Source organism: Dryas octopetala, chromosome 1, assembly GCF_963921425.1.
Source record: "Dryas octopetala chromosome 1, drDryOcto1.1, whole genome shotgun sequence".
In the NCBI taxonomy this organism is placed as follows: domain Eukaryota; kingdom Viridiplantae; phylum Streptophyta; class Magnoliopsida; order Rosales; family Rosaceae; genus Dryas; species Dryas octopetala.
Window position 1 is genome coordinate 12,781,036 of NC_141366.1, and position 26,629 is coordinate 12,807,664.

At 33.1% G+C, this 26,629-nt stretch overlaps 4 protein-coding genes across 6 annotated transcripts; 3 read left to right on the forward strand and 1 right to left on the reverse strand.

Moving 5' to 3' along the window:
* Window positions 1–8,294: 8,294 nt before the first annotated feature.
* Window positions 8,295–14,535, forward strand: LOC147298032 (tRNA (met) cytidine acetyltransferase, putative (DUF616)). 2 transcript variants are annotated; one of them, XM_086227536.1, is made up of 10 exons: window positions 8,369–8,384; window positions 8,516–9,129; window positions 9,601–9,921; window positions 10,066–10,279; window positions 10,425–10,534; window positions 10,620–10,819; window positions 11,617–11,720; window positions 12,939–13,126; window positions 13,267–13,466; window positions 14,060–14,535. In XM_086227536.1, exons 2-10 carry the CDS (start codon window positions 8,865–8,867, stop codon window positions 14,258–14,260), a joined length of 1,803 nt encoding a protein of 600 aa, XP_086083662.1. In that variant the 5' UTR covers window positions 8,369–8,384; window positions 8,516–8,864; the 3' UTR covers window positions 14,261–14,535. The 2 variants fall into 2 exon arrangements, with proteins under 2 accessions (XP_086083656.1, XP_086083662.1); XM_086227530.1 differs by having other exon boundaries at window positions 8,295–9,129.
* Window positions 14,536–16,615: 2,080 nt separating this feature from the next.
* On the forward strand, window positions 16,616–18,283 carry LOC147298033 (uncharacterized). Its single transcript, XM_086227557.1, has one exon. The coding sequence runs from the start codon at window positions 17,326–17,328 to the stop codon at window positions 17,758–17,760; it is 435 nt and encodes a 144-aa protein (XP_086083683.1). The 5' UTR covers window positions 16,616–17,325; the 3' UTR covers window positions 17,761–18,283.
* A 1,385-nt stretch (window positions 18,284–19,668) lies between these two features.
* Window positions 19,669–21,231, forward strand: LOC147298034 (cytochrome c oxidase copper chaperone 1-like). 2 transcript variants are annotated; one of them, XM_086229203.1, is made up of 2 exons: window positions 19,669–19,794; window positions 20,727–21,231. In XM_086229203.1, the coding sequence occupies exon 2, from the start codon at window positions 20,759–20,761 to the stop codon at window positions 20,999–21,001; it is 243 nt and encodes an 80-aa protein (XP_086085329.1). In that variant the 5' UTR covers window positions 19,669–19,794; window positions 20,727–20,758; the 3' UTR covers window positions 21,002–21,231. The 2 variants fall into 2 exon arrangements, with proteins under 2 accessions (XP_086085329.1, XP_086085330.1); XM_086229204.1 differs by lacking the exon at window positions 19,669–19,794 and adding an exon at window positions 19,831–20,413.
* Window positions 21,232–22,329: 1,098 nt separating this feature from the next.
* MT3 (metallothionein 3) lies at window positions 22,330–23,941 on the reverse strand. Its single transcript, XM_086229172.1, has 3 exons — window positions 23,789–23,941; window positions 22,867–22,914; window positions 22,330–22,694 (listed from the first exon to the last, which is right to left on the reverse strand). The coding sequence occupies exons 1-3, from the start codon at window positions 23,836–23,838 to the stop codon at window positions 22,592–22,594; spliced, it is 201 nt and encodes a 66-aa protein (XP_086085298.1). The 5' UTR covers window positions 23,839–23,941; the 3' UTR covers window positions 22,330–22,591.
* Window positions 23,942–26,629: the final 2,688 nt, after the last annotated feature.

The following is a 26,629-nucleotide window of genomic DNA, read 5'->3' on the forward strand; positions in this document are numbered from 1 at the left end:
GTGTAGAAACCCAAAGCGTCTAGACATTCTTCTAATCTTCTCTCATCACCTACACGCGCCATCTATTCAATGAACTTAACTACTCTATTGCCATTCATACAAAAAAAAAAAAAAAGTTATTTTTAACTGTCTTTTTATGTCTTTTTAAATATACACTAAAATAACTTTTCAAATTTTGAATTGCAACTCTTGACATATTGTATTTGTATAACCAAAATTTTGTTTCTAACTAAATCACTTTTTTCTATCTTAAATTTTTTAGTGACATGTAAACCAGATGTGAATATCATATGATATAAGTAAATCACATGTGTTATAATATAGGTGAACAACGAGTTTATACTTATAGGGTATAATATTAATAGCATTCACCTTATATTATAAATCATAAACACCATATGACGATATAACAGTTATACAAAATAATTACTCCATATTTTGCTATTAAAATATATCCATTTGTCTTATTAAGAATATAAGATCAAAATGTATAGTCAAAAACACTTATATCATGGAGATCAATTATCTAGTTTTGGCCAAATGAGAATTAACTACCTTCTCCCCATTGTAATTTTTTTTTTCTTAAAATGAAATAATAACTTTTACTTTTTACCCTTTTAATGGGATGAAAGATGTCATGATTTGGTCTCTTATTGAATACAAAATCTTAAAGTAAACTTGAGGTAAATGAAATCACTCACAAACTAAATATATCAAGTAAGTTTGGATATTTTTCTATTCAAAAGAATCTGACTGAATAATTATTTGTTATTTGGAAGAAGAGAGATTCAAACTTAATATAGATAAGTCATAAGACAAATTATGATTCAAGAAACATCTTCCAGTATTAGAAAGATAAATACCACTAATCTAACAATTAGTTGTTCAAAACTACATACACTTGAGTTTAGGTATTGTGTTTTTTATCTTTAAAAGAGTAAATAACATGTGTTAGCATAAAAAGATTAAAAAAAAAAAAAAAAGTGGATAATATTAGAATGGTAATTTTCACCAGCTGCGAGTGCATCTCACATGCTTGGAAGTGAGTGTGTATAGGTAGAAATATCCTTCCTCACTCTATTAGTCTATTCTCTCCGTAGTTCCTAGTTAAAGGTTTTGTTGATTCAATGATTCAAGTCGTTGGCCTTTCCACTGCTTTATCAGTTTCCTTCATAAAAACTGTTAGGTGAGAAAATTACTATCCAACTGCTCACAGTCATATACTCTTTGTTTTTTTGGTAGAAATACTCTTTGTTTTTTTTGGAAATAATCATATACTCTATTTATGTGTAAAATGTTAAAACTTTCAACAACAAAAAACTGAGAGGTTTTTTCAAATTTAATACATCAACTTTAGCTATGGCCGAATTTGGTTACTGAACTCTAATTTGTCGCAATTGCATATATAATCTTTTATTTTGCATCTAAGTGGTACATCCGTATAAATTAATAACGTCAAGCTCAGGGGTATTTCAGTAAATGCAGTTGAGTTGTTTACCCAAATGAATATTCTCGTGGGTAATTTTGTCTTTTCATCATCTTCTTCTCTCTGCCCCCACCCACGCCACTCTTCCTCCTCATCCTCCTTCCTCTTCTTTTGTTACTTTTTTGGATACTTAACATTAAAAAACAAAAGGAGAAAAAACCTTCTGCAGATCCCCACAGTCCCTTACCCACCTCCTTCTTCTTCTTCTTCTTCTTATAAAGCTACTGCATATCTCCCCACAGCACACCCACCCTCTTGTTTTTATTCTTATTCTCCTTCTAAACCCACTGCATATCTCTCCACAACACACCCACCATCTTCTTCTTCTTCTTAATGTTTCAAATCTCTAAAATAAAAAATAAAAAAACACACAAGAGAACTACTGCAGATCCCCTACACCCAGCCTTTACCCACCTCATGCTCTTCTTCTTTTATTGTGTTATTCCTTTTTTTTTTTAATGTTTTTGTTCATTTCTCTAATTTTATTGTTTTTTTTTTGCTAAAACTTGTAAAAAGACTTAAATATCATCATCTCTATTAAGTTGACTAATAGAATTATGATTTTAACTAACAGAATTAGGATTTGATACTTATTAGATACAAAATAAAAGATTGGGTATGTAATTGGGCCAAATTAATGTTCGGGTACCAAATTAGGACACAACCCAAAGTTCAGATATCAAATTTTAAAAAAACCCAAAAACTGACTAAAGCATTTTCTGAGGTTTTATGTAGAAAATCTTTCTATCAAGCTATAAAAATTTTGCTTTTGTTTTTACTTGACTTTTAATTTATGCAGTATGTTATAAATTTTAGGATTTTCCTTTATAGTTTAGAGTTTGATAATAAAACTCAAAAGCATAATATAAAGAGAGACTTAGAGTCCAGTCTATTTTATAAGTCTTTTTTTAGACTAAAACCGGTAGCAATTTAGGATTTTTAATTAAGTTTTTTTTATTTTTCTTCATTGACGGCTTTATGTTAGGTTTTAACTCCAAGATTTTGGTCTTCAGAATTAAAACCTAACATGTAGCCTCTACAAAGTCCACTCTACACTCTAGGAGGGGAAAAACTCTTCAAATTGGGAGAAATACCATTCAAATTGGGGAAATACTTTATTATAAATTAAAATAATTTTCTTATAAATTAAAATGACTTTATTATGAATTAAAATGATTTTTTTATAAATTATTATGAATTAAAAGGATTTTCTTATAAATTTTAAAATACTTCCAATTTTTATATAAAAATAATTTTTTTAAAAGACTTAAGCCTAATTATTTCTAATATAAATATTGAATTGTAGAATATTTAAATTTAAAATATAAGTAAAAATATTTCCATAATATATTTCCAAATTGGGCATCTTATATCATGAGCTCTGCTCTCAATCATTGGACCCAACCGAAAACAATTTGTTTGACTTTCTTAGTTCTTACGGGTGAACCAAGTTAGTTCCATTTTCTGTATAATTATGGGAACAATAAAATTTTTTGTTGCTCACTCGCTAATTTATTGGCTATCATGCATCTGAATGCGGCTCTTATTAGCTAGTTAACTAAATGTGCTACTATCAAACTTTTTTAGCAACTATCTTTTGAGCGGTACCTGTTAGTTTTAAAGAGAGGATATCAAGTTTTCTCAACATATGATTGCCAAAAACAAAAACAAAAAAGCCTTTTTATAAAATCACACGTCATATGTCAATGGCCATTTAGTTTAGTTGATGACATTTAATTTTTTTTTGTTAAAGTAAATCATGAGTTCAAATTTCATGTATAATAATTAATTAATAAAAAAAAATTAATTATCCTATAATGACTATTCAAATTTGGTTAACCAACCATGTAATAGTTTTAAAGTGTGTTATACCACAAAAAAATAAAATAAATATATATATATACATATAGTTTCTGTTTTTCTTTTTTCCCTCTCTTACGGGGTGTGTAAGAGACGATGTAACAAAATTGCTATAATTGCAATGTAAGTACCTTTATTGCAAAACTGGACTATGAGAGAGGATTGTGGAACTGCACTATGCAGTTTTTTAACTAAATTCAAGAAAGTATAAAGTCTAGTTCTACATCCTACCTTATTAAGCCTTATTGTAAATTTACTTTGATCTAATGAAATTTAAATTACTACAAAAAAAAACCCTTTATTTATAAGACTCACTAGACTACTCATGGAGGTTGAGTCATGAAAAGCAAAAAAAAAAAAATTTCTTAGAAGAAAGTGATTTTAGTTGGGATTATTTAAAGATCATGCAAGGCTTGAGGCAAGTTTAGACTTCATGAGACGTAGGGTGATACATTAAGTTAGCACTTTGGGGTGATGTGATCAGGGACGAATCCAGCTTATCAAACTAACATAGGTTGAGATATTTGGGTGGGCTAGATTAGGTTGAGATTATATTGGGAATGGGTTGTTATTTAGGAAGATTTCAAGAAAAAAAAAAATTTTTGAACGGTGTAGAGCTCATGCTGCCTATAGCTAGATTGGTCCCTAGATGCAATGTAAGGTAAATATTGCATTTTTTTGGTAATCAAGGTGTCGTGCGCTAATTTTTGCACACCAGATTAATTTTTTAGACAGTTAGACCAGTCAGAAACATACAATTCACGCCGGACTTAAGATATTACATTAGATTGATATATTCTAAAATAAAAGAGTGTGCAAGATCTAATGAAATGGTGAGACTGAAATATGATTTGCATATTAATTGCTCATAAGTGACTTTGTTTTACTGGAAACTAGTTTGGATGTCATTCATGACATATTTTTACTAAGTAAGGGAGGGTATGAAATTTAGATTCATACTAGAGTTTAGATTTATCATTTATGAAACAAAAATTATTGCGAGTAAAAGAGTATGTTAATGTATATATGGTAGTCAATAGTCATGCATAGGAGGTCCACCAAAGGTGCATAGATTACAGAACCATGAATGACCCAACAAGAGTTGTCTATGTCTATTAAATTTGTGAACAGTGGATCCATATGATCATTAGTACATGAAATTTATGGCTATGTCTTCTGTCCCTCGGACAAAGAAACAACTCCATGGGACCCCATTTCAAGTTTTAGCCTCTGATTAGCTGTGGGCCCACTCTTTTGGCCTAATGTGTTGTTTGTCTCTCCATGCAAATGCAGTCTCAAGCACACTCAGTCTTACTTACATGTTACTCACAAACATACAATAATTTTTTTATTTTTTTTATCTTCACCTTTTATTTTATTTTATTTAAGAGTTAAACATTTGAGTTTAGTACTTAATTTTAAAATTTATATTAGAAAATTTATTATATAAAATAATAAAATGAGGTCAATTTAAATATAAGTAAAAAAAAAAAAAAAACTGATCAGAGGATCTGAATCCAGCCATGTGTCTTTTTTTTTGGACAAGCCAATTGTGTCCTAAACTCCTAATAGTTTGTATTTTAATTACCAACTCTTCTTTATATAGAGAAATATATAGAAAACTAGCATTTGAATAATTTGTGGCTATTGTCGTACACATCAATTCTAAGGGGCCTGCACCGAATGGCCGCCTTAGTAATAAAAATAGGAAATATAGTATTTGACATTGCATGGGAATCGAACTTTTATAATATTATTTATTTTTGTTTGGATCTATGGAAACAAATTAATAATTACTTTCCTCTTTTGGTGACTGAAATTATATATTTTTAAAGACTCTTTTTAAAACATATATTTTGGCCTCTACGAAAATTGTATGAGCCGATAAGGGCTCATAGCTAGTCATGGTCAAAGTTGTAGAGCTAGTATTTATCTCATTTGACATAGAATTCGACTCCTATTTTTCGTATCCTATAAATTATAGAATAGTTCGAAACATGCATAGTAGCTATATTTATTATGCAACGATCATATGACTTGAATTTAGTATAAAGTTTACAAGTTAAAGATTAAACATTACTTCACATATATATATATAAATATTTTAAAATTAACTAGCTAACAAGTTAATATTAAATTAACCATTCTTTTGGATTCCATAATTTGCTCACAAAGAATAATTAATGGTTTGAACTGACGTCAATCATGAATAATTTGACATGACAAACTTCTTTGATTGGTGTTAGTATTGAACACGGTCTGAATTGGTATGAGTTTTGTCTCAAACCACAAATCGAACCAATCTAATTAGCTTGAAATTTGCTTGAATCAAAACCAACCTAACCCGCATACTAACTCGAAACAAACCAATCCATTCATCGTGGATTTGGTTTGATTGGTTGAAGCAGTTTGATCTCTTTCACCTCCCCCTTCCTTCTCTTCTACATTTGTGTGATTATAACTTTTGCTGGGCCTGACTGTATTGGTAGTGCTTTGTATGTTGGTTTTTGTTGGGCCATTGGCCCAATTTATTTATTTTTTCTTTTAATGAAAGAAAGAAAATTGCTTTGAACACTGTCATTCATGACTGATCAGTGGTCCCTCCCACTCAATTCATTGAGGGGTACTCAGATCACATGGTTTTGCAGCTCAGAGGCATCCATATTTTCTACATAACTTTCCAAGAGAAAAATCTAAATAATACCACAAATTCTACCTTCATTTATTTTTACATGTCTAGAAAAATACTCCAAATTTATTGTCTTATAGGAGTAAATTCTTTTTCTTTTTTGATACATAAAATTTACAGTAGTGCTAGATATACCACATTTTTATACCATAATTTCATACCACCTTATGTGGCAACTTACATGGCATTCATACATTGGATACTAAAAAATAAAAATAAAAACCCAAAAAAAAAAAGAAAAACTCTGTCCAATAAAGTAATGACACGTGAGATGGTATAAAAATGTGGTATAAGAAATGTGGTAAGTATAGCATTATTCTAAAATTTACTATAAAAGAAAAGCAAGAGCAGCAAGCAAGGCCTGCAAGAAGGCAGCCTAAGGAAGAGAGCCCAAATGAGCAACAAGAGAAACTAACAAGGGGTAAAGGGCAAAATGTACTATGATTGTCTTGAGAAATTTTTATTTTGGGCAACAATTTGTATTGAGATTTTCATCAAGTTCATTTAGTGAGTCTAGTGACAAGAACAACAATGGTGGGTGACTGAAAGTGAGTTTCAAATAAGGGAGCTGAAAGGTCAATTTTCTCATCAAATTGATGGTAGTGACAAGAAAAAGAATGGTTGGCGGATGACTGAAAGTGGGTTTTAATTCAAGTGAGGAACTTAGAGATCAATTTGATGAAAATAAGGGCTTTTATTATTATTTTTTCTAGAAACTTAAAAATAGAAGCCTTTTTTGTTTGAAAATATAACAATTTTGTGTAATAAAAAAGTAATTATAAAAACTCAAAGTTATTCCTATCTTAATAAGAACCCTTAATTATTATGGGGTCTTAGAGATTGAGCTAGCCCCAAAGAAGATTTTCCCTTCTTTGGTTCTTTGGGCGAGCAACAAGGATCATATTAGTTGTAACTGAATGCTGGCATGCCCATAGAATTTTTGTGGTAAAATAAGGCATCTATGATTCTAGGATGAGTTGATGGTTTATACTAATTGGTCAAGCTAAACAAAATGAACATATATATAAATATAGGAATACATGAGTCATGTGTCATGGTATCTATCCCACATTAAATAAAGAAACGTCGTGCCCAGTTTAGTCCCATTAGCCCAATAATGTTATTTTGTCCCACAAATTTGAATTATTGGTTGTCTTTTAAATTGATTCATCAATTTATGTGTCAATGTACATGTTATCATTTTATTTGTTAAACATAAATGAGGTTCAAAGTAGACTTAAATTTGTATAAATTGAATATTTTCATACTATTTGATGAACAAATTTAATGGTTCAAACAATATTGAATTTTTTGTATGACAAACACATTGCTCTAGATCTTAGTAACAATCATGTGAATATCACACAATTATGGATTACACATTTTTTCTATTGGAGTGTGTCGATCGCACTAAATAACAATTGCATTATACATTGTTTATACTAATTTTTGATATGGACCAGTGAAGATTCAAACTTGAAATTTCTCCCAACATTATGAAAAGAAATACAACTAGATTAACTACGAGTCGGTGCTTTTGATACTAACATGATAATTTTGTATTTGTGTTAGAGAGTTGTGTCATATATCTTTTTTTTTTTAAAGCTTAACACATTTTCACATATTTATCTTCTCCATTTTCCAATATAAGCAAACATATATCACCCTTCTTCAATTTGTGCATTTTCTTTGTGATTAAGCACTTCTCTTATAAAACAATTAACTATTTATATAGTGATATTCTCTCAACTTTGTTGGAAGAAATTTTAAGTTCAAATTACCCTATCTCTAAATAAATATAATAAAACACAAAAACCACTCCTCATGATAAATTATCTAATAATAAATTAAATTAAAAGAAGATAAGCAAATGATTACTGTCCATTAAAACCACCCTACTAAAAACTAAAAAGAAACCAAATATTTTTGAGTTGGAAATAATGAAATGTGATTGGTGCTTACCTACTAGGTATTAAGTTTCTTCAACCACATTATAATTTGCTGATTAAAAAAAAAAGACATTATAATAAATAGAACCAATAGTTGGATATCTTTATAACTTTCAGACAAAAAAAGATAGATCAACAATTAATGATTTTTTTTGGTCCAAATTCCATAATTAGATACATAGCAAAAGTGTCATTAATTTCATGTGTTTCCGGGACTGTTTTCAATTTTCATTCCTAATAAATAATAAAGTAATATTAAGAAAATATTAATGAGACAGCAAATGGTAATCCCCAAAATATTCGCCACCGAAACCCTAGAGACAAGCCAGAGAAATGTTATTAGATAAGCCCTAAAAGTTTTTATAATTGAGTTCGAATTTGGAGCGCTTTTTTCAGATAGGTACGTAAATAGAAGCCTTTTCTATATAAAACTCTGCTTGGCATTGCATTGTGTGCTGGCATTGATCTGGTAAATTTGATCTTGGGTCGGATTTGAATGCCTAATTTGAGATCGTAAATTTGATCCTAAAGTGTTTTTAGGAAGTGGGTTTTGCGTGGAATGTGCTTTGTTTGGTTTTGCTTCAGAGAATTCAAGCACATTGGTCTTTGAGATCGCGTGTAATGATCGGTTTGTGAATTTGAGCAAGTGGGTTTGATTTTTGGGATCCATTTGGTGGTGGGTTCGGTGATTTGGTGTTTGATTTTGATGTGGGGTGATCTTTTTTCGTGAGTTTGGAAGACTGAGAAGTTCAACAAATGTTGTTGTATGGCACTTTTTGAGCTTTAGATTTTGGAAAAAGAATTTGGGTTTCATGAATGAGAGGCTCTAGTAGAAGAAGAAGGAGATGAAACTTGAAGAATTTGTGGACTTGAAGGTACAATGACTGGAGGGTCATTAGGTCTACGTACAGGGAGCTATGGATCACTACAACAACAACAACAGATACAGAATGGTTTATCACACAATCAGCCGACACCTATTCTTGGGCGCAAGCCATCCAAGTTGCTTCTTACAAGTTCAAGGGAGAAGGAAAGGGTACTGCCCTTTGTCTGTAGATTCTTGGGTCGAAAGAGGGTCACAATGCTTCTTTTGGTTGTCCTTGCTCTTTTGGTTTTCATAGCTAATTCCTTCACTGTTAATAAAGGTTTGTTATCTTTATCTCTGCTCCTTATATATCCACAGTAATGTCTTCGTTTTTAACATAGGTTAAATGTAAGAGTCATGCAGAGTCCTTGTCTTGATTAAGTTTAAAGCACTTGAAGCATTCAAGTATCTAATTGTCTAAGCTTTAACATTTTTTTGATACATCAACCAAAATTGTGTTGATAGTGGGACGTGATTAACTGGATGGAAAGAAACATGGTCATTGTTTACACCTTTAGTTATTATATGAGGTATTACCTGGTTGAGTTTACCTGCTGCATCTATTTCTTTGTAACTGGGGCTAGTTTGTTTGAGCCATGCTTGTCAATGTCTGACCCAATTCTAATTTTGCAGAGTGTTCTCTGAACTAGACAAATTTCATTTTTATTGTTCTTTACATTTCTTTTACTTATGATAACATGTGTTCATCATGCTTTTTTTTTTTTTTTTTTTTTTTATGACAATGGACCAGAAAGCACTAATGTCATTATCACTCAACATAGTGAAAATGTGATACCATACCTCAAGGAGATATCAAGTAGTTCCATAACTTTCGCCGGAATGGAAGATGAACATGACATTAAAATTACTTCTACACAGAGTACGATGACAGGAAATGATGAAGATAGATTCCTGCTTCCTTCTTCTCGAACTCCTCCTCCTCCCTCCCATCCCCTTACTCAGCCATTTAGTGTTGTTCATAGAAATGCCCCTCTGTTGGCCCACCAATGTGAAAATTTTGCATTTCCTCCTCCTCCTCCTCCAAGTGATCGAAAACGGAAAGGACCACGCCGTAAGTTCTTGCTTTTTCTTTAATCTTTTGGTGATAATACTGTGATATCCAATTTGGTTTAACATCATGAGCATGAGAAAGATCCGAGTTTAGTACATTTGCTGTTTCTGCCGCCTTTTGATTTTGTTGTTCATTTTCTTTCAGCATGTCCAGTATGTTATCTCCCTGTGGAGCAGGCTATAGCTAGTATGCCAAGCTTTTCTTCAGAATCACCTGTCCTTCATAATTTGACATATGTTTATGATGAAAATCCGACCCGAATTGAACCACATGGAGGTTCTGAATTTGGTGGATTTCCTACTCTGAAGCAAAGAAATGATTCTTATGATATAAAAGAATCCATGATAGTCCACTGTGGGTATGTTTTACTTTTATTATTCGTTTCACCTGGTTGCTATTTATAATTAATGAATATTCTGTCACAAAAGTACCAAGTGGATTATTCCCTTTGTCAGGGTTTAGGGTTTACCTTTCTTGTATTCTCTTGGTTCTTTTCTTTTCAGATTTGTGAAGGGAAATAAACCTGGGGACCAGTCTGGATTTGATGTTGATGAAGTTGACCTTATGGAGTTGGAGATGTTCCATGACATCATTGTTGCATCAGCTGTCTTTGGTACTTCTGAACTTAAGAAATTGTATGATGTTTTCTTAATTATATGTGTGTGGTTTGCTTTTCCTTATGGTTTCATCTTTTCTAGGAAATTATGATATAATACAGCAGCCAAAGAATGTTAGTGAGTTTTCAAGGAAAAATGTTCCATTCTACATGTTTATTGATGAAGAGACAGAGGCTTATATGAGGAATTCCAGTGTTCTGGGAAACAGTAGGATGGTAGGATTGTGGAGAATTATTGTTGTCCATAATATTCCTTACACTGATGCAAGACGCAATGGAAAGGTCAGTTTGTTTTGATTGATTTGGTTGATCCTTTTGACTAGATGCCACAATGTAGCTTAGATCAATTGACTTTGTGATTTTATTTATTGTTTTTGGTTTCAAGCATTTTCTGCTGCTCTCAAATGCTAGTCTAGTTTCTTCCTAACTACATTCGGAGATAGGAGATTGGTAATCTTTAGATTATTTTATAAGACTCATTGGGATTGACAAAACTATGGAGTGAAAGTATTCCACAATGTATTATTCTTTACAATTTTCACAATCTTCCTATCTCTCAAATTTGCAGATACACACATAGACATGCACATGTAAGGATGTGAATATACATATGTTGATTAGTGTAAAACCCACACTAAATCGGCCCAGCCCTTTTACCACCTAAGCCAAGGTTGAGGGAGTTTACATGGTCATACATATAGACATATGTTATGTTTTGTTCATATACTATATGGCCAATGGACTTATCTGGCTGCAGCATTCGGTTCAAATTCAAGGTTCTGTTGCAAGTACAGCTTGACAAGTTGTTTTGAAGCTTAACCTGAAAATGTTGGGCTTTGCAACTGGAGTTTGGTCCATCATAGTCAAACTGGCACTCCTAACCTTGGTTTGGTGTTCCCTTTATGCAGTGGTATGGATGTTAAGAAAAGTTAAATGTCATCTATCGTATCAGGTGGTGCTTTTAATTTAAGTTAATAGAATTAAAGGTGTGCTGTCCAGAATGTGCTAAAAGAATCTTGATTAAGAGGGATTTTGGGAAATGGTTTAGATGTCATTTACACATCATGTTTTTGTGGCAGATTCCGAAGCTTCTATTGCATAGGCTTTTTCCCAATGTCAGATATTCTGTATGGATTGATGGAAAGCTTCAGCTTGTTGTGGATCCTTATCAAATCCTTGAGAGGTACACTTCTTTTCTGTTTCTGTTCATTATTGCTATTTGGACACCGGTAGTAGCATAGTTGAGAGTTTTTAAGGAAGGGTAAGATGGTTCTTTCCTGATACTAGTTCAGTCTGGTGCTGTTAATTTAGATCCTGTCATGTTATTTAGTATGTTGCAACAGTTTAGAGATTGAAGGTTCTTTGAGCAAACTTGTATTGTACATCTCATCAGTTGTCTGTTAGAAAATCAAGTTGGATAATCAAATTCCTGCAACATGTAAATTGAATGCTCCTCTTGGATATTTGGAAGTTTTTAGAAAAACTTTGGTAAGATCTGTGCACCATTATGGTTGCATCACAAAGCCGTGATTAGTCACCTGATTCTCTCCAGTGAAAGCTGAGCTGTTATCAACCTTTTTTCACTTCTTTTTGAATTTTATCTCTTGTATATTGAAATTGACAGGTGTCAGAAGTTTTTGGTTGCTGTGTGGGTATATTTCTTGTATGTTGTAGTTACCTTGGGGATGGAAAATAAATTGATATTACAGATTAGATCCTGTCCCAATATGTGCTCTATTATGGAATTCTGTCGAATGGATCTGTCTCTGTAGTCATTTTTTGGGCATTTAAGGGTTTGTCCTTTTTCTCTTTTTCTCATCTTCTACTTCAAAGTATGCCAAACTAGACTCTTTGGTATGCTTGTGTATGAAAAAGTACATTTTAAAAATAGTATTAAATTAAAAGTTAAAAGGATCTTTTTTTTTGGGGGGGGGGTTTGGGTGGGTGTTCTGGTTGTGGAAGTATGAGTTGGAGGGTAGGAGAGTGGGAAGTTGGGAATTAAATCAGGAAACCAATTAGGAATCGGGTTAAAGAAGTGGAGTAGTGAGTTTCTTTTAACAGTGAAAGTCGAAAACTAGGTGTTTTTAACTGTTTGTAATTTTAACAATGATTTTGAAACCCCCATCCATATTATTTTGACAAACTAGAAGATGCTTAGTGTGCGTGTGTTTATTGCATGAAGAGGGAAGATATATTGTCTCTTGTATCTTGGCAATAAGCTCTCACTCTGCTGCTGGCTATGCATATTTTGCCGCACCTTTTAGTATCTTCTTAATATCTTATAAAGCATACTGGCATTGATGTACAATCATGAATCATGTGCTTGGAGAAAGGAACAGGATAAGGAGTTGTTTTATCTTCACATAAACCTTGATATTTTTAATACTTAAATATTGTTCAGGTTCTTGTGGCGTCAGAATGCGAACTTTGCAATTTCAAGGCACTATAAACGGTATGATGTTTTTGAAGAGGCTGAAGCTAACAGAGCTGCTGGAAAGTATGATAATTCCTCCATTAATGAGCAGATTGAATTCTATATAAAGGAGGGTTTACAACCTTATTCTGAGGCTAAGCTTCCAATTACAAGCGGTAGGTCATTCATGTACGTGCATTGATATGTAAGCTTATGCATACATATGTCTGTGTATGTTTTTCTACAAGCGTTAGCTTTATTATTATTATTATTTTTTTAATTTCAAATTTGGTGTTTGCTTTGTGACTTTCTGCAGATGTTCCTGAAGGCTGTGTTATCATAAAGGAACACATTCCCATCACAAATTTGTTTACCTGTAATTGGTTCAATGAGGTTGATCGTTTTACCTCCAGGGATCAGTTAAGCTTTTCCACAGTGAGGGATAAAATCATGGGGAAAGTTAGTTGGAGCATTAATATGTTTTTGGATTGTGAACGGCGCAATTTTGTAATTCAGGTATTAATTTTTTCAATAATGTCTATAGGCTTTGAAAAATTATTTATTATTTTATCTATATATATATATATATTTTTTTTTTAAATATTGTTAAGGCTTGTCAGGTTGTTGTATGAGTCAGATGGTTCTGTTAACACATTGACCACCCCAACTAATTATAAGTGGCTTGCTTTGGATGAATATCTGTGTCATCACTTGGTCCCTGTGTCACTAGGTAATTATAAGTGACAAAATCAACTTTTGCTTTGCATAAAGTTGTTTTTGAAGTGCCAAAGTCATCTCCCTCTGCTGAACTTGCATAATGGTTCATTTGCCAATTAGCAATCTTGTTCTGCCTGAACTGTTGTTTTTGTCTTTCATTGCATACGAAGGTAAAAAATCCATCCTCAGAATGCAGGCACAAATGAATATGTCTTAACTACTTGGCCACAAAGGCCAGTGGTAAGTTTATTGGGATGTCAAAATGACTAAGTTGCATGATATGCCTGACTAAGTTGTGTGGTCCTTTTGTCTCTCTTTCCTTCCATTTTCCTTGATAAAAATTCATTAAGTTGTACATATCTTTATATGTTCATAGTGCTCGCAATGTGCAGGCATACCACAGAGAGTTACTGGAGCACATGCCTCCTCCCCCTCCCCCTGTGGCTATGATTCGTCGTCCACCACCTTTGCCTCGTGTTACAACATCTGTAAAGACTCCAGCTGGGAAAAAGAGTTCTCAAAAGCGTGGGCGAGGTGATAAGAAGCGTCATCGTAAGGTTGCTGGTGGTAGTAGAGACAACAAATTTTTCTAATTGTTCTTTCTTTCCCCTTAATAACCCTTTGACTAAAAGAAAATGTACCCCCCCTTCCCCTTTGTCACAAATTATACATCACGGGGTAGGAAGGTCTCGTTAGGTCTGTGCAGGATAGAAAAGAACAGATGAAACTCCAATTTTTGTTTGGGAATTGTTGATATCTATTCATTTTTTTTCCAAGCATTTTTTCCAAAACAAGCTGTCATATAATCTTCAGAAATCAATATTAGATCTTGGAGGTCAACCATTGTATTCCAAATTATGTCACACATAATGATTAACTTCTATTCCTGATGCAAGAAATGAGATTTTCAGTTTAATTATCTTCTTTCAGGATATATGTATACTCCTAAAATTTTTAGAAATTGAAGGGCTGGTCTAGGAAGGTAAGTGGCACTAACTTCTTCAGTCTAATGCCTAATAGCTGAAACACCTGAATTTTATTAACTTTTCCTTTAGGGTTTGAAAAATATTCTTTACCATAACAAGCATTATTGACTCTCATTTCCTTAAAATGGGAATGCAAATGACATTTTCAACAAACCCATCCTGTGAAACAGCATGCTACCTAAAAGTTAAAAATGCAAGGAATCAGGAAAGCGATAGATATTTATATTTATTCAAGCATTGCCTAAAGAGGGGATGTGTGTCTGCAAATATTAATAGATGATTTTGAAGGTCGGGGAGGACTTTGCTTTTGCAAGGCCAAGAATTGATTCTTTGATTGCAGCATTGGTTTTTCAAATAGAGTTTTAATCATGTACGACAGGTGGTAGGCCTCATCTTCATGTGATCCCACACTGGCCGTTGGTTGGCAGTGCCTTGGTCAATGTGCTATCATCAATCATGCCCCCGATGAATTTGAGGGATCGATCAAAGTAAGCCAAATTCCTAAAGGTCTTTGTATAAACCCTTTTTTAGTAAGAGGAATGCTATCCACTTTCTTCACCGAACTTATTATTTATTATTCTTATTTCACAGCGTATTTTTATGATTGGAATCGTTTATTTTTTAAATAATTATTTGAATATCATCTCTATAAAAAATCATCTAAATTGAAAATCGTTTAGTCATGAATCGTTATCAAATAAACCAACGGTGAATCAAATTGTTACCAAAATCGTCTGTTTATTTGATCACAGTTACATAATTAAACGATTTTCGATTTGATTGATTTTTTGTAAAGATAATTTTCATAATTAGATCTAAAAATTGAATAATTCTGATCATAAATTTATATTGCGGAATAAAAATAATAAAAATAAGATCGACGGAGAAAGTAGATTAAAGAATGTGAATAATATTCTCTTTTCAGGAAAAGAATAGTCACTCCCACAACTGTAGCTGTAAGCTTGAGGGAGGTCTCATAATGACTTTCTATATCATTTCTCAATGTATTAAGACATAGAAGGTAGTTGTCATTGAGATGGTATACAAAATCATGTGATAATGTCTTATTTATTCGAATATCATTGTACTCTTATTAATATGTATACCGACACATTATTGAGTTTAGTATTATTAAAAGAATAAAGTGGTACAGCTTGTATAGCTCTACAACCATCCACCACTACACAATGAAGATATTTTTAAATACAAAAAGAAGTTGGGGAAATGAAAACCGACACTGCTGGATTTGGAGAGGACACTGCAATCAATAAATTTACATGATCAAAGTTATGTATTTATATGCAGATGCAGGTGATTCTGCTGGCACCAACTCACAGTACGAAGTGAAATAAATTATAGCTTGGAGGGGTTCTCAAAACTTGGACTGAAAAATGAAACTCCTTCTCTTTTACTACACATTCTGCTCTCAACGAAGAAAATGGCATGGTGATGTAATTTTTTCAATTGGGTACCCTTCATTAACTAAACCATTTTTCAATATGAAAAAGCTTTTAAGAACCCTCTAAGACCCCATAGAGATAAAGCCAAACGTGAGATTCCTATTGCTAAATTGGTGAGCTATGAATTAGTCTTGGACCATGGTAGACTGAAAGCTATCCTTCAAGTCTTCAACTTCATCTTAAGACTTGAAAGCACTTTTGTTAGGAAAGTTTTATTAAAGAAGTATATTTCTCTTTTTTTTTTTTTTTGCTAAGAAAATATCTTCTTTTCTGTAGCTACCAAAGAAATGGAGAGTTACTCTTTATCATGATGACCAATGACTGTTTTAAATGACTTTACTTGAAGGCTAATAGATATTAGATAGATAATAACAAGCAAATGGTGGCCCAAAATGATTCCAAAATCCAACAATTTGATTCAAAGAATTAAATAAAATAATGTAGACCCATTGTCCTATGACCCACAAATGTTCAATTGCTTAGCAGAACAAGTAACCAAAAAAGCCTGGCATCTTTTGCATGGGGTGTGGGGTTTTGGAGACGGAAGCAATCTCTATGCCATTTATAGATTACCCATCTTGATCAACAACTGAACAAATCCAAAAATTCACATAAATAGAAAAACCCTTTCCACTAACAATAAGCATGTTGTTGTTGTTGTGGTTGCTGAAATGACCTCTCATTAAAGCAAATTCCCAAAATTCTATCTTTGCTGCTCTCCCCTCACCAAAAGTCCCTTTTTCAGATTCAATTTCTTTGAAAACCTAAGGTTTTGTTTGGTATTGAAAACACTGATAGATTAGGGGTTATATGGGTTTTCTGGTTTGAGGTTTGATTCTTATTAATTTAAAGCTTTCTTGGGCTAAAAGGAGACAATCTCGAAACCTTGATCAGTGGGTCCATCTGGGTTTCTAAAATTGTAGAGTGAAAGCCAAGTAAGGTTGGCTTCTGATACTTCCCAAGAAAAAAGGTTGGCTTCTGATCAATTTACTTGTTCGATCTGGTTTCTAGGATTTCTACAAAACAATAGAAGTTAGGGTTTAGGGTTTTTATGATTTTTCAACTTTCTTTTGTATAACATACATTACCGTCAAGAATAGGCCTTGGTCAATGGTTTTACATGCCCTTCTGTTATAAGATTATGCATTGGATTGAATACAAGCTTATTTATGTAGAGGAGAAAGATAAGGTTAATACTTGGAATTTTAATCAATGGGGTTATCTGCGTTTTTCTTAGTTTGTGTGCTCCACTCTGTTATTGCTCTGGCTTGTGGAGCTTTGATGATGTTTGCCTCCAATGAATTTTATGTGTTTAGCCATGGCCTTGAGACGGCCAGCAAGCTTCTAGGGTCAACACCCCATGATGAGCTTTTAATTCAAACCTCGGATTCCTTCTCGGGTTTGCTTCTATTTGCCATTGGATTCCTCTTGTTCATGGTGGCTTTTGTCAAGGACACTAAGTTCCAGAGCTTCTTTTCTAAAGGTTGTGTGTTGCTTCACATTTCCATGGCTATTTGGAGAGTTTACTTTGAGAGGAAACTTGAAGGCCTTGCCCGGGATTGCCCGAGGCAGGTTGTCGGAGACATCACGTTAGGGCTTTCCTGGGTTTTCTTTCTTGTGTACTCATGGAGGGAGAAGTATGATTAATAAAGAATTGATGTTACTTTGCTACAAAAGCAGTGCATTTGAATCTAATGAGGAGCACATAGTTGGGTGGAATGGTGCTTTGGTTCCTCAGCTTCTTGATCTTATTTTCGGGAACGAATTTATCTGTTACTTTGCCACAAAATGAGTGCATTTCAGTCTTAAGTTGGAACACATTGTTGGATGGAATATTGTGCTTTGGTTCCTCAGCTTCTTGATCATATTTTGTGGGATGAATTTGTCTTTTACTTTGCCACAAAATCAGTGCATTTCAATCTAAGGAGGAACACATTGTTGATGGAATATTGCGCTTTGGTTCCTCAGCTTCTTGGATCATATGTTGTGGAATGAAACTTGATGGTGTTAAATTCTCATAATCACAAAGTGGAGACTCTCTTGCATGCTTTGTGCCATAGGAGCAAATCAAAGATTTAAGATTTCATTCTGGGTTAGTATAGCTGCTTAAACCTTGTTAAATTTGTTCGCATCATATGATAAATAAAATGATGGCAAATGTATTTACTTCTGCAGTTGTTGTGTTTGTAGCTAATTTTACTTGGATTTGTGTTTGCTTGATTCTTAACCTGTCTTTCTTTTAGGTTCATGTATTAACATTATCAGTCAGTGAAATTGTGTATCTTATGAAGCATAATCTCACAGCTCTTGGTTGGTTGACACAATCTCACAATCTCACAACCCATCAACCAAAAACTGTGGCCTGTGGGGTAAACGAGATAAATAATTTCACATTAAAAGAAAAAAAATGAAACTCGAGAAAATGAACAATTTGCAACTCAATTAAGAATAATTATTGAGTATAACCGATATATTGATACGTGGTATAACCAATTCATATGTAAAGGTATTGTTCTATGACATGTTTATATTTGCATAATATAGTATTAATAATTAGGCTTGGGCAAAAAACCAATCGGCCCACAAAACCAGCGGCCCAAACCGACTTGGGTAGGCTCAGCTCGGGCCCACGTCAACACAAAAGAAATCGACCCATTATCTCAGTTGGGCCTGACATTTGTTGGGTAGGTTTCAGTTTGGGCTTTCTACTGCCCAATAACAATTAGGCCCGCCGATTAATTTTATATTTATAAATATATACTTATTAATATAATAATATTAATAAATACCAAAAAAAATTCCTAAATTTCTAAATACATTAAGGGGGGTGTACAGTGTACTCAATCAAGACTTTTAAAGACTTTTGTTAAATTAAAAAGTTAGGAGGTACTCAATCAAGACTTTTATATACTTTTAAAAAGTTTATGAAAGTCAGGGGGTACTAAGTTTACTTTTCTAATTTCTTTTTTTTGGCCAAGAAGATATTTCATTAAAGAAACGAAACAGCCCAAAGGGCAAACAAAGCAATACAACAGCCTCTCAACCACAACCAGCCTCTCACAACCAGCCTCTCACAAAGCAATACTTTTCTAATTTCTAGTTTTCTAAACTAACACTAACACTCACAACCAGCCTCTCAGTTTTCTCCTCACAGAGTCATCTTCTCCGACTCTATTTATTTGGTGGAGAGGCCACTGTCGAGGTATCACATAGACGTTAGGAGTTAGGACATAAACCTAATTGGGGACAAAATATAATTATGACTTTATGAGGACCGAATTGGAATATTTTCATTTAACCAATTGACAAATCCTGTAATTAGCTTAGCTATAGTTATCTGATTGAAAAAATAAAAAATAAAATTTATAGAGATCTAATTATTTTTGGTCAATGAAATTACATAGACTGAGTTATCAAAAAAGAAAAGAAAAGAAATTACATAGACTGAAAATTGGCTATTTTCTCATGAAACTTTTCAGTGTATTTATTTTGTAGGCCCATTGAGCCCAACACTTGGGTTGACCCTTGACTCAAACGCGGCCCAGTTTTAGCCTTGAAAATTTGAGCGGCCGCTTTTGGCTTCTAGAAAACACACCCCCCACTTTTAGAGCTTCGACGTCTCTTCCAGAAAACAGTTAAACACAAGCTTTGAGTTTAAGCTTCCCTTTCTTATTTTCAGCGGTAAAGTTCGTTCGTTTCCTTTCTTATGTATTACTAATATTACATTGTTATTATTTTTATTATTTTTTTGTTTTGTTTTATTTTTTGTTTTTGTTTCAGGAAGATGATAGATTATAGATGTACTTTCCCATTCTCGTGGTTATGGCTGTTTTCTTGTTTGATTAAATGGGTTGCTTTACTTTTCTTATAGGGTTTTCTGTTTTGTTTTATTTTATTTTTAGTTTCTTCTGTTTTTTTCTTGAATTGTCTAATATGTGGGAGTGACTTGTAATAACAAACGCCCACCATATGCTTGAAGAAAAGCCCCAATGGATGTTAGCCAAGGAGGAATCTGCTTCGAATCAAGAACCAGTATCAAAGAGTTTACTTCCTCATCTGGGTTTTCTGTTTTTGGGTTCCTTCTGTGGGTTAGAGCCTGTTTGGAGAAGTATGAAATTCAAATAATAATAGGAAAGCATGATGTATTTTTTAAGCTGAAACATGTTAGCATATAGGCCCTAACTATTACTTCTGGTAATTGGATGAATTGCTTTGATATTGGAATTGGTTAAACTTCGTTATGATATGCAGGAGTTGGTCGTTTCTGCTTTTTTGGTTTCCTAATGTCTCAATATTAAAGGTGATTGATTTCATGCACTTAGAGATGAGGTTTAGTAGATCTGAGCAAATTGCTTGCGTACAGTTTGTGTTTTATGGTGTCTGCCTTTATTTAACATGAGCTAGTCTAGTGATTAGGCTAATCACTTGATGAACAAGTCTAAGGTTGTTTTTGTGTATATATGACACTATATCTTTCTTTCATTCTCTCTGTTTGGGTTGTGATATAGTAATCTACACCATGCTTAATGAATGCATGCTTATTATCAAGGCTATGCTCTGAGTTCAATTTGATGTTCTTCTTTATCTTCCTTTTATCTGCATCCTTCTATTAGGTACCGTATTTATTCGTGAAGGACCTTGAGAAATGGGCGGGGTGCCAACGAAAAATACTTCCCCTGCTCTGGCTATTCCAGAGCCGCAGCCAAATCAAGGATCCGCGGTCGCTACGACTGGCGCGGACACAAAGCCAAAGAAGAAGATCTGTTGTGCTTGCCCAGATACTAAGAAGCTGCGAGATGAATGTATAGTGGAGCATGGTGAAGAAGCTTGCACAAAATGGATTGAGGCTCATCGCAAGTGCCTTCGTGCAGAGGGCTTTAACGTTTGAGATTGCCGGAGATAGTTAAGATAATAAAATGAACATTAAACAGTTTTGAAAGGAAACCATTTATTTTAGGCTTACACTTACAGGATGATATTTGAAAGTTCAAGAATATTTCAAGGAAGGAGAGCTTCTCTTTACTGTTAGATGCAATCTTGCATATTCATATTTTACTTGTATTTCTTTCGAGATTGTACCCTTCAAATTTATATATTGAGGTAAACATTGATTGATAAGTTTGGATATAAGATATCAGGAAAAGGACAATACTTGGGGTGACCTCCATATACACCCAATCCCCCAAAAATGCATGCTTGTTCCGCAGCGTAGGCTCAGGTTTGAAATCATTCATTTTATAAATCACATATTAAAGATCATTTTTATAAAAAATTAATTCAATCGAAAATTGGTTGGTTATACTTATATAGCCGTTATCAAATGAATAGAATTAATAAACAGTTTGGTTAATAAATTACTTTTTAAATACAAATTGTATGTTAAATGAATGGCTTCAATCCTGCACTGCCAAACAAGCATTTTTGAGGAATGAGATGACCTACAGATAGAAAACGACAATGTTCTATTGCTATATAGTGTAATATAATAGATTGTTGACAAAAGAATATTACTTTATTATCTCAATGTCTGCTTTCATTTTGTGGTGATATTTACTTTTGTTTTTTTTTACCATATGGATTGAGAAGCAGAAGCTAATGATCACACTACTGTTTGCTTACTCGCTCCAATTGTCTCTTTACTGCTGATCATTGTTAAGCTCACTTTAATGTGAATAATATATGTAGAAGCCACTTGACTCGGTTGACTTTCCCTTTTGTTACCTGCCTTTAGTGCCTTGTCATTATATTATGCTTGTGGAAAAAACGGAACTAAGAATTGTCATTATGTTGGTTACAATTGGTTCAAATTAAGCAAATTAATGGAGATGAAAATCTTCATCGTCTGCAGCTGCAGATGATGCAACCAGTTATGTATGATTTCTAAATTTTTGCTGACATTATTAGTAACTTTGTTTTTTGGATGGGGCTCAATTGTGACTAATTTGAGTTGAGAATAAATTACAAAACAAAATAGCATTAACTTTTTACAAAACAAAATTATTGTATGTCATTGAAAGTACAAAGATAATGATGTGTTATGGCCATTAATGTGCTTGACATATTCTATATTGAAGTGGGATTTCAGAAGAAGTTAATCTCAATCATTCTAAACATCTTCTTTAAAAGATTCACAAGTCATACATCATCATGTTTAAGTTAAGATATATCTCAACAGAATGAGTCTATGTACGTATATGATGAGAGAGGCTGAGGATGTATGGTAATAGTAATTGATTTAACATCACAAGGCCACGAACATGGCCATGGTATTACATGACTTAGCATCAAAGAAACACAAAGTACATGACTGACACAGAGTACATCTCACTCCACAGACTCAATACTATGATCACAAATTAAAGACAGAGAGTTTACATATATTTCCCACAATATATGATTACTTTATTAATGATAGGGTACGTCCACAATCTCACATATATATCATGACATTTTTATTAATCATTGTATATATGGGGGCTTAATGACCACAGGTGCAGTTGACACAAGCGCAGGCTGAGCCACACTTGCACTTTCCATCATGCTCAGCTGCCGGAGCATCCATGACCACAGTGTCCATGTAGCTGCAAAATCAAATTAGTTCATCTCCATAGTTAGCCTTAAATTTGTGACTTTTACTTGCATGCATACATACATATATATATATATGTACTGATTATTGTATATATAGCTAGGCTAGCTGAGTATATATATACAAAAAAAGTTGTCAAAAGGAAACAATCAAGTTACAAGTACCGCTTCTCAGTCTCCACTATGACGATGCTGTTGCTGCTTCCCTTCTTCCTGCAATTTCATCAGATCGGAGTTTTGCTTTAATTAATGACATAATGCGCCAACTAGATTTAAAAAGCTAAACCATGTATGTTTGTTCATCATTGATCCATAACACAAGCTAATTGATGTGACCACAAACATATATATGCGAGTTCTGAGCAAATTCATATATAGTAATTTCTGCGAAATATCTGATAGTAAAATAACTTCTAATAGATAATCAATTTCTACCAAGTTTATATATGGTCATATATATATTATCATAGCAGGATCAGTGGAAATAACATTAATTCGGTAAACACAAAACCAACTGTTTTATGCATATACAATTGAAAAACTTAATTATTAGGATATATATGAGGATGTCATAAGATGGAGGTTGAGGTCCAGAGATCGAAATCCTTGAGCCAACTATATATATATGGTACTGGGGAGCAAAGTTTCAATATTTGACTTCTCCCTCTCTTCCATACAATAATAGTTGCAATAATAACTAAACCATGGAACCCATAGTATGTAATACTGGCCGGTTATAATTATAAAACCATACACAATTAAATAAAAATATTATGGTTTAGATTAACAGTATGACAATATAATATATTAGTTGTACGGCAAAATATTATCTTATACATGTGTATATAAGTAACAGTGCATAGTCCAGGCAGTATGAGCTACCTTATCCATGCACAAATTAATATGAGCAAAACAACATATAATATAAGCTGAAACCAGAATTACACATGCATTCTAGTATGAAAAAATCTCGTGGCAAAAAGGGGTATCTGCAATGAGAGTTTTTCATCGCAAAAGGGTTTTTGCGTTGAATTTCAATTTTGGCAGTCGTGATTCTTGTAGTGAGCGATGAAGGAGTACTACTTACACGCATTTGCTGCTGTCAGAGCAGTCGCAGTTGCCGCACTTGTCAGACATGGTGCTTGAGTTTGAATGGAATTGAAGGAGTACGTTTGTGTGTTTAGAATTGCTTGCTATATCTCCAAGCTCGGCACTATGGTCCTCAATTTATAGGTGCATGGAGAGGTGCAAGGGTGCACAGGGTACTTACTACTTAGCTACTTGCTGATCGATGTGGGCCCTACTGGCCGGGTAAAGGTCTAAGTGGGACCCTCAAGGCATGAGAGAAGCACACGTCTCCCGAGAAACGTCCGAAGGAATCTAAATAATGGAGGGGCTTGGCTTCCTATCCTCCTCTCATGTCATCTTCATTTCTCTTTTGCACAATACCACCAAATCTCTACAAACACACACGCATTTTGAGATATGTATCTTCTACCATCTCTCACTTTCAATTGGGATGATGAGGAGTTATGAATGTTGTCCCATTCAAGGCTCTTTCATTTTTAGTATAATTAATGGATAAACATCGCATTAATTATGTAATTAATGTACAACATTAGTTATTTATAGACAGATTAAATTGAATTTGACTTCACATGACATGAGCTTAATAGCTGATTGCACTTTTAATTTCAGCCAGTTTCATTGTCAATGTTGGATATATAAGTAGTTTACATGACTTTTGAAAGGTCGGACCTTGTACGTATGACATAAAAGCACAAATTCCCTCTAAGTTCTGACCATCCAAGTGTAAGAGAACTTGCAAAATTGGGCATATATCATAAATATTCTAGCTACTTACTTGAACGTATTTGCTTAATAAACTTGGAAGAAACAAACCAAAAGCTTACCCTAAATAAAAGATGGACGGTAAATATTTGTCCCTCACTTAATTCTTCCAAGTATTGATTCTTTCTATGCGTACCCTTTATGCCAAAATCTACTTGCTCTTGCATGCCGATATCATATAATTAATTTTAAGTTAATTAAGTGTGTAGTTACAAATTGTAGAAGCTTATAGTTCTAGTGGTTAAGAGTATTTATCTTTATGCTCGAAATTTTTGAATTCTTTATTTTTAATATATATCATTTGATAAAAAAAGAAAATTAAGTAAGTAGTTTCAAATTGAATAGATCTAGATTATGAATTTATGATTATTTCTGTAATTTACTTTTGTTGATCATATGGTATAAAAACACGAAGGACTTATAGTTTTAGTGATTATGAGTATTTATCCCTACAACCCTTTTATTTTTCTTCAAATTGAGGACTTTTAAGGGCACAAAATGCATGACAAGTGTAGTACTAGAGACCATGAGAGGTGGTACTTGATTCTTTCAAAGTCCTCTGGAAAGTACCATTACTTTACCTATTTGATCCTCTAGAGAAAATACAATTTTCTTAACTGTTAATTCTTTTGAGGTGATTTTTTAATTAATAAAGAAAACACAAACTAAGCACTTATATATCTTGGTGATTTTTAAACCATTGCTTCTCCGAGTAGCTAGCCAGCTTTACTGATCAAACATTTTTCCAAATGAAGTGTAGCCTTACATTCATGTTACATGTCTTCAATCTTTTTATATCCACAAGTAGGAAGAGATATCATGGTAGCTGTCCTCCTCATTGCTAGCATTCCACTTTCTGCCCAAACTTGTCGATCAAGACCAAAGTTTGTATATTATGAAATTAAAAAAAAAAAAAGCACAGAGAAAAGACCTAATTTTTCAAATTTGTTAACTTTAAAATCTACTTATTCTTGGTTGATAGGAGGAGCCAATAAGTTTGACCACTAGAATAGCAAACTAGTGGGGTTTGAAAGCTGTATTGAAATCATAGCTTGGATTCTTGAATGTGATTGGTCCCGATCAATGGAAAACAAAAAAGTGACATGAACAACCAAACCCACTAATACCCATATGAACTTGAGGCCATGCCATGACTTCATTGGTTGATTTAAAAAAAGCCCATCTATTTCAAGGGGTCCTTCTTAAAATGGACAAACTTCCATTTGTTTTCATAAAAAGCAATAGATGTAGCAATCAATTTAACTTATATTAATATGCAGCAAGCAATAGATCTCTTTATTTTTTTGGTGGATATATAATATAGATCGACAAATTTGCCTTTGAATTTTTATTGACATAATAAATTTTTTGGTACTTGTATTGGAAACTATATAGTAGCCTTCACGCATGCCAAATTAAACTTAGGTCTATGGATTTTAACTACTAAATTTCAATAACTTTTTAGTTTAGATACCAAAATTAAATAGCATTTTAGATTAAGTACTAGTTGAAAAGTCAAACAAAATAATAAAATAAAAAGTATTAGAATTTACAAATATTACATCACATGCCACTACAATAAAAAAATAATATTATATCACAAATATTATATTAATTTATACTATATTGTATTAAAAAAAAAAATCAATCCAGTCACAATTTAACTGTGACTGTCTTGGTAAATTAAAAGAGACAACTCACATCACTATACTATATATTATTTTGAGTAAAAGTATTGTTTTGACCTCTATTTATACTATATTGTAGTATAATTTTTATAAAAAAAATTCAATGAAGTCACAACTTAACTGTGACTGTCTCACAACTTAGATGTGACTGTCGTTCAGTCACAACTAAATTTGAAGTTGTGAGTATCGTACAGTCACAACTAAATGTGAAGTTGAGACTACATTAGCAAATTTTCAAGATAATATAAAAGCCTCAAGGGCAATTTTGTCAAAACCTTATAAATTTTAACTAACACCCATCATATGTGGGCCAAATGACAAAAATGTCAAATAGAAAAGGCTCAAATCAAAGGGGCCAACATATTTGTGACATAATCTAAAAAACTACA